This window comes from Saccostrea cucullata, unplaced genomic scaffold (assembly GCF_032062105.1).
Source record: "Saccostrea cucullata isolate Sc308-1 unplaced genomic scaffold, CSIRO_AGI_Scuc_v1 ctg5924, whole genome shotgun sequence".
Lineage (NCBI taxonomy): Eukaryota > Metazoa > Mollusca > Bivalvia > Ostreida > Ostreidae > Saccostrea > Saccostrea cuccullata.
The window spans coordinates 83,939-91,518 of NW_026939342.1; the positions used below are offsets into that span (position 1 = coordinate 83,939).

General features: G+C 31.5%; 1 protein-coding gene across 1 annotated transcript; it reads left to right on the forward strand.

Annotated features, from left to right (window-relative positions):
- The first annotated feature begins 586 nt into the window (after nt 1-586).
- LOC134252912 (toll-like receptor 4) lies at nt 587-2,911 on the forward strand. The gene has a single exon (XM_062735451.1). The coding sequence runs from the start codon at nt 605-607 to the stop codon at nt 2,852-2,854; it is 2,250 nt and encodes a 749-aa protein (XP_062591435.1). The 5' UTR covers nt 587-604; the 3' UTR covers nt 2,855-2,911.
- The last annotated feature ends 4,669 nt before the right edge of the window (nt 2,912-7,580 follow it).

A 7,580-nucleotide genomic window follows, 5' to 3' on the forward strand; every position in this document is an offset into this window, starting at 1 on the left:
ATGAGAGACAAACATAATATGATCTTCCAGTGCAAAATAAATGCACCGCCTTCATTTTATTTATTCTTTTAAATATAAACACTAAATGGATTTGCTTTATGTCTCTCCAACCATCCGTTTCCTGGTACAAAGGTAAATAGTTATACAGATGTAATTATATTTTAATTGTTTAAATCTCCTTCATTGCACTTAGTTTATATGATTCTGTCTTGACGTTTTCAATGGTTTCGGTATTAGTTAATTCATGTGAGTTACTTTTTGCTTTGATTTGTTTTTAAGATAAAAAAAACCTTTTTTTAAAAAAAGAGAAATTATCTCCACATGTTTCAAAAGCTTCCAATTTTTTCCCGATCATCTCAATGTTTAGATTATTTTAAACAACAGGATTTTTAAGAAAAACAGAGATCATTGTCTTTATTTATCTTTTTTTTCTTGCAGGGAAAGAGAGAAAAGTGTAGATAGATATATTTCATTTCGAGGTATATTTTCTTTAAAAACAAATAAAATGCTGAAAGAGAATTTCCGTCACCGTTTTATTGTCAATAATGCATAAACTTAATATTTCATTTAATATTTTTGTAGACATTCGGAACATTCATTCACGATGTTTGGTCTGCTTTGTCTTTCTGTTTTATTTGCAACACACTTCAAAGTGGAATCTCTGGAATGCTCGTCCGACAAAAGATGTAGATGTGAAATCTATCAAGGACAACTGTGGGCAAATTGTGAGAACCTTAATCTCACAACGACACCGTCTTTCAACAATGACGTCACAGGAATAAATCTTGCAAGAAACAGCCTTTCGAAGTTTCCGGAAAACCTTCCTAGCAGAATATTGTATTTAGATGTATCTGAAAACATACTGCAAAAAATGCATTTAGAGTCACTGGGAAAATATATCGACCTGAGAAATTTAAGTGTCTCTAGCAATAAACTTAGATCGATTGAGCTTGGTGCTTTTGAGAACTCCAAGAATATGCTACATCTTGATATTTCAAGTAATCAGGAATTGACTTTAGAAGTTATTGTTAATGTATCGAGTGACTTACAAAATTCTACTTCAATTCGAGTTCTAAATTTTGAAAAATTACAATGCACCTATGGAGTTAGCTTTAATCTAATGAAATATCATACTGTTTATCTCAAGCACACAAAGCTCGAGAAACTGAATTTGGCGTCAAATCGCATCAACAGTCTTGAAACAGGAGTTCTTACAGAATTACCAAAGTCCCTCAAACATCTAAATCTGGCGAATAACATTCTGAGTTTTGGATTTTATTTGGCTGAGTTTGGCGATTTGCCCAATGTAGTCAGTATAAATGTGAGTTTTCAAGCTTCTTTCCGTCAGTTGCTAACAACAGAATTTTTGATAAACTGTAATGATACCAGAGCAGTCGGCAATAGGCTTGCAGAACCTAATGATATTTTAGCAAGGAGCCCTAAATTATCATTATCCTTGAAAAGAAATTTCAATATAAGTATATATTTGCCACGAAATCTTAAAAGCCTTTATTTCCACGACAATTTGTACAAATTTACCCTACAGGATTATGTTTTCAAGATGGCCCAAAAGCTGACACATCTCTACATGCAAAACAATATCATCTACGAATTGAACGGTCCTATAATTGGATTCGAAAGTGTGGAATATATAGATTTCTCCAATAATTTCTGCGGTTATATCTCACCGAATTTCTTTCGGTATTTTAGAAATTTATCTTACCTCAACCTCTCCCATAATGCATTGGGTGAAACTTTAGAAATGGATGAGAATGGAGAAATTTTTCAATATCTTCGTATGTTGACCACTTTGGATTTAACTAGGAACAGAATTGTTTCTCTTTCGGATACAATTTTCCGTAATCTGAATAAATTGAAAAATCTTGACGTGAGTTATAATTCATTGAATAAGTTTTCAATACCTATAAATCATATGACAAATCTCTCAAATTTAGACCTCTCAAATAATCAGTTAACGTGTTTGGATGCGGACACAAGAAACGCATTAGATTCGATTTCACAAAGGAGAGAAATTTCAGTGAATTTGAGAGAAAACAGATTAAGATGTGATTGTGAAAACTTAGAATTCATCAAGTGGATGCACTTTTCTAAAAATGTAAAATTTCTATGTTTCTATAATTATTCCTGTGTTTTTTTAAATTCATCAAAGATGCATTTTTCGGACATTGAAAATTTACTTCAGACTTTGGAGAAACAATGTTTTTCTTATACTCTTCTTATCGTGATTATGACGTCATTAATAATCGTTGCCTTGACAACCGCTGTCAGTCGCATTCTTTATAGATACAGGTGGAAATTAAGATACATGTATTATGTGGCAAGGGAAAAGTACAAAGACGACGAATTATGTAATCGCAAAACTCGTGGAAAAGAATATCACTTTGATGCCTTTGTGTCGTATGCTGAAAGTGACCGACAGTTTGTTATTTCCCTTGTGAAATTCCTGGAAGATCAAAGCAACTTGAGGCTGTGTATACATCATCGTGATTTTATTCCAGGGACAGGAATTGAAGATAACATCACAAACGCCATTCATAACAGCAGACAAACTATTTGCATTATGACGTCGCAGTTTTTAGAATCATACTGGTGTATGTTTGAACTGAACATGGCTCGAATGGAATCTATATATTCCCGAAATGGTGAAAATGTTCTTTTTCTAGTGGCTCTAGAGGAAAGCGCAATGAGAAAATTGCCGCTGTCTTTAATGGACCTGATAGAATCAAAATCATATTTAGAATTCCCGGAGGGAGGGGACAAGGAGGAAGTAACAGCCTTCAGATCGAACTTAAAGAGGCACTTAAATCGTAGGAGAACGGCTTTAGATTCCTAAATGTTTCTGAGTAGTAAAATTGTAATCCAAAAGACAAAAATTGAAAATAAAAGTAAAATACGATTAAACGATTCTCTCTCTCTCTCTTTTTTTTCTTTTTTCTTTTTTTTTTTTTTTTGTTCATGCTTATAAATTGAATGACCGAAGACAACAATTAGCTTGAAGTTACTATCTATTTACTGCAATGTCATCATGTATGAATGAAAATAATGAAGATAACGAACTGCAATCGATGTAATAAAAACTATAGAAAGACAGTTTCGTGAGCTGGGCATATACACGTACCCTCATTAATTCTAAAGGTATATATAGGAATTAGATGATATATCCCGCAGGGTATGAAACAAGTCAGTTAAGATACAACTCAGTGAGATGATGTACTGTATTTGTAGAATATTACAAATATAAGGAGATCCCGAATAGTGTTCAAGCTCAAAAGGCCTTTCAACAATACTAATTATAGCAGACCAAACACGGACCTCCAAAAGAGAAGAGGTAGGGTCAAGTACCATAGGCAAGTGAGCATCCCCTGCCGACCAGTCACAACCGCTGTGTGCTCCTTATATATCGTATTGTGACATAATAATCACAGAGGCAATGATATAAAATATTCATTTTTGCTGCTGAATTCAACAACCTGGTGCTTATTTGAAAGCAGTTTCCCCCATAAATCAACACAGAAGAGACTACAGTGAAAACCAGTAGCATCCGATTAGAGCTTACATCTGCTGTTGTCCTGATTTTTACAAAAAATTATAAGTTCAACAAATAAAAGCTAAATTATTCTTACTTGGATTTCCAAAAGTACGTCATTAACCACTATCTGATTGGACAACCCAGTATCCTAAGATAATGTTTGTCAGTATGATATGAAATTAAAAGTGATTTATGATGATCTGAAATGATATTAGGAAACGATTTATACACAATAATACATTATAAATGATTGAAGTAAAAACAAGAAACCAAAGTATTGAATAAGTATTAAAAAATGAGCATTTTTCTTCAAAAACTTGAATACCTCTTAATGTTATAATCTGAAAGGTACATTTATTTGTTGTTCACTTTTCGTTTACAAATTGCAGTGTTTATTTAAATTTCCATTTTCTAAAAAATTATCAGAACCTGATAATTGGACTGCCATAAAGTTTAACACAACAATGTTAAAAATTCAATTTAAATTGAAGTATAGAAACGTGTGTTCTTGTTTTAAATCGGATATGCCATATGCGTGAAGCTGTAATGCAAATATTTTATAAGATGGCCTGAAAATATAATTTATTACAATATGTATACAATGGGAATAAAATCTAGAACATGTATTGTCTTCCATATCGTTTTCCTTAATTTCAGATACATTTACACACGTACACCCTCCTTGGCAGAAAGAGAGAGATAGAGACAGGGGGAGTATTCAAAATGAGGTTGGATATTTTTAAATACAAATTAATGCTTCCTTGCCTCTAGAAACAGTTTACACAGAGGAAATATATGCTTCATAATTATTAAAATACTAAGATTTCCTATTTATAATAGAACAAATGTTGGTATTCTCCTTTACACTCTAATCCATCAATTGAAATACTTACATAAAGATGCATAATTATAAAGCTTTCACAGTGAAGATTCATATTATACATGAATATGATATATTTTGCAGCTTTTTGAAAGGAACATGTATTAGTATTTACCAAAGAGGAATAGTATTAATTGTATAATATAAATTACATGAGAGAAGAAATGAAAGCATGTATTGAATGTAAACAAATTTATTGTACAGTCTGTAAATGTGAAAGCAAAAAAAATCTATGAATGAAAAAAAAGATGCATTATCAATTACAATTAACAAGACCGAGTCTAATTTTAGTGCGCATAACCCTGTGCAGCTTTTTTTATTTCATGCAGTCATTTGTGCAACAGTACTCCTTTGCCAAGTTTTTTTTTATTTTAATACAGAATTAACATTATATGTAACCCTACAGGTTTGATTGGTTGATTGTATATTGTTTAACGCCCCTCTTCAGAATTTTTTACTCATGTGGAGACGCCACCACTTGCCGGTGGATATCTGCAATTTTTGTCCCATACTCGGCACTCAGGGCCATTGAGCAGGGGGGATCTTTTTCGTGCCAGCACCTACATGTACGACGTAAGGATTGACTCCTTACTTCGCGATTCCAGAGCAGACGCTCTAACCATGCGGGTGACCTTACAGGTTTGAAAATGTGATTGTACGTATGAAGTAGGGAAACGTTGAAATGGCTCTAATGACGTCACCATTTTTCGATTTTATAAGAAATGTAGACACGCTGTAGAATAACACATGATTCGCTTGTATGTTCAAGACGTCCATGAATATTATGCTACAAACAGATGGCAGAACATTCAAAGAAACATACTACCAATCTAAACATTGCTATTTTTACCGGAAAATCATATGCACCTATAATTCATCTCCACTGATATGTATTTTTATATGGTAATTTTAGAAGTTTTGGGCTTTGAAAAAAATTAACTTAGTAATTATATTCTTAGACCAACCTAGATTATTACGATAACATTCATATATTTGAATGGAGAAGAAATCTGTACAGGAGAAACACAAAAAATATTGGGGAAAATGTGTAGTTTGCGCTTTTACAACGGATTTCCATAGGGTCCAATGGTAAAATTTGACAATTTTTCAGATGGCCCCTAAGAAATCAAGATAGTAAACATTCGAGCTATTAATCTTAAAAGAATAAATACAGCAGTAAAAATTAATTATAAAAAATTATCAAAATCCCCGGGGCAGGGATAATTAAACTCGACTTTGTTAAGTTAAAAAAAAAAGAGCAGGAAATCATATCAGCCCGTAGAATTTCCTTTTTTAACTACAGAATATTTTTTTTTTCAATGGAGTTTGAAACAAAAAGTTTAAACAAAAACAATTTCTAAAACACAATGGCATGTATGCATTAGTTCATTTTATGTCACAATTAAAGTCCTCGTTTAATAAAGCAGTGTTCAATTTGATTGAGTGCTATGGATCCAGCATTTAAAATACAACCTGATTTTAAGTCCATATGATTTAAACATCTGATGAACTACAAGTCTAATTTTTTATTGAAAACGGTCTCATTTTTACGCGATTGTGCGCGTTAAATAGAAAGAAGGTAAGATGTAAACATTATATCTCAATTCATCATGATTTTTTTATCGTGACGTCCACAGTAAACTATTTAGATCGACCTTCTTTTCAAAATTGATATTTTGTTTTGATATGTTAGATGGTGCCAACGTTTAATTGTAAACTCCTTTTCATAAGGGTAAATAGTTTGTAATTTAAAAGAATGTGTGCGTGGCAAGGAAGCAAAATCTTTATTTCATTGTTTTTTAATAGTAATTTTTTAAAAATATGTTTTGTTCAGTGTATGCGCAGTAAATTTATTGATAAGAGAACAAATCCGTACAATAACAAAGATTGCCATAAGATCCGGAAGATTTTTTTAAAATGACTATACAAACCTATTAAACTGTTGAATAATGCGTAGAATTTTTTCTTTAAAAAAGTTTAAGCCATTGACTATCATCATACGTTTGACTTTAGACATGGATCACTAGACGGAAAAGGATAATCATTACTCTCTTCTCAACTGAAGATTTCAATCAGAAGTTAGGGCATATACATACATGCTGCATATGTTGTAGGGGTTTGGAAAAAGGTTTTCAACACAATTTTCACGACCACTGACTCTTTTAAATTTTAAGATTTTATGAGGTAAGCGCCTCTTACAATATCACTTCTGCATGTATATTTTCTGTAATCTTTTCAATATAGCATTCAGGATCTCATAATTAGAATTAATAAATGTAAACCTGTGGAAATTTCCATTTAATTGTCGATTTCCCTTATAAAAATACTTGAGGAAATAAACTTTTAAAGAAAACACTCATACTATAAAAGTTAAAGTCATACTGTTTCTATTATGAAACTTTTTTCAACAATAATTACTAGGAATATTTTGTTTAAAACTTTTCCTCCGGAGATAAAATTAAATTATCATTTGCAATTTCATTTCTGTGTCAAATTAAATTGTCACCAGGACAAGGAAGTTTAAGGAATAGTAAAGGGTCTAGCACTTTGCTTTATGGGATACAAACATATTGTGACCTCCAGTGCAGAACGCATGTACTGCCTCACTGAGTTTATTCAATCTTTTAAATATAAACACTAGATGGATTTACTTTATGTCTTTCCAACCATCCGTTTCCTAGTACAAAGGTAAATAGTTATACAGATATAATTATATTTTAATTGTTTAAATATCTTTTATCGCACTTAGTTTATATGATTCTGCCTTGGCGTTATTAATGATCTCGATATTCGTTAATTCATTTAAGCTTCTTTTCCGTGTTGTTTTGTTTTTTTAGATAAAAAAAACTTAAAAAAAAAAAAAAAATCTTCACATGTTCTTGTATAATTACTTTTTCAAAGTAAGATTTCATTTTCCCAATCATCTCAAAGATTAATTTTAACAACACGATTTTTATTTAATGCGAGATCATTGTCTTTATTTATCTTTTTTCTTGCAGAGAAAGAGAGAAAAGTGTAAAACTGTAGATAAATTTATTTCATTTAAAGGTATATTTTCTTTAGAAACAAATAAAATGCAGAAATAGAATTTCCGTCACCGTTTTGTGTCCATAATGCATAAACTTAATATTTCGTTTAATATTTTTGTAG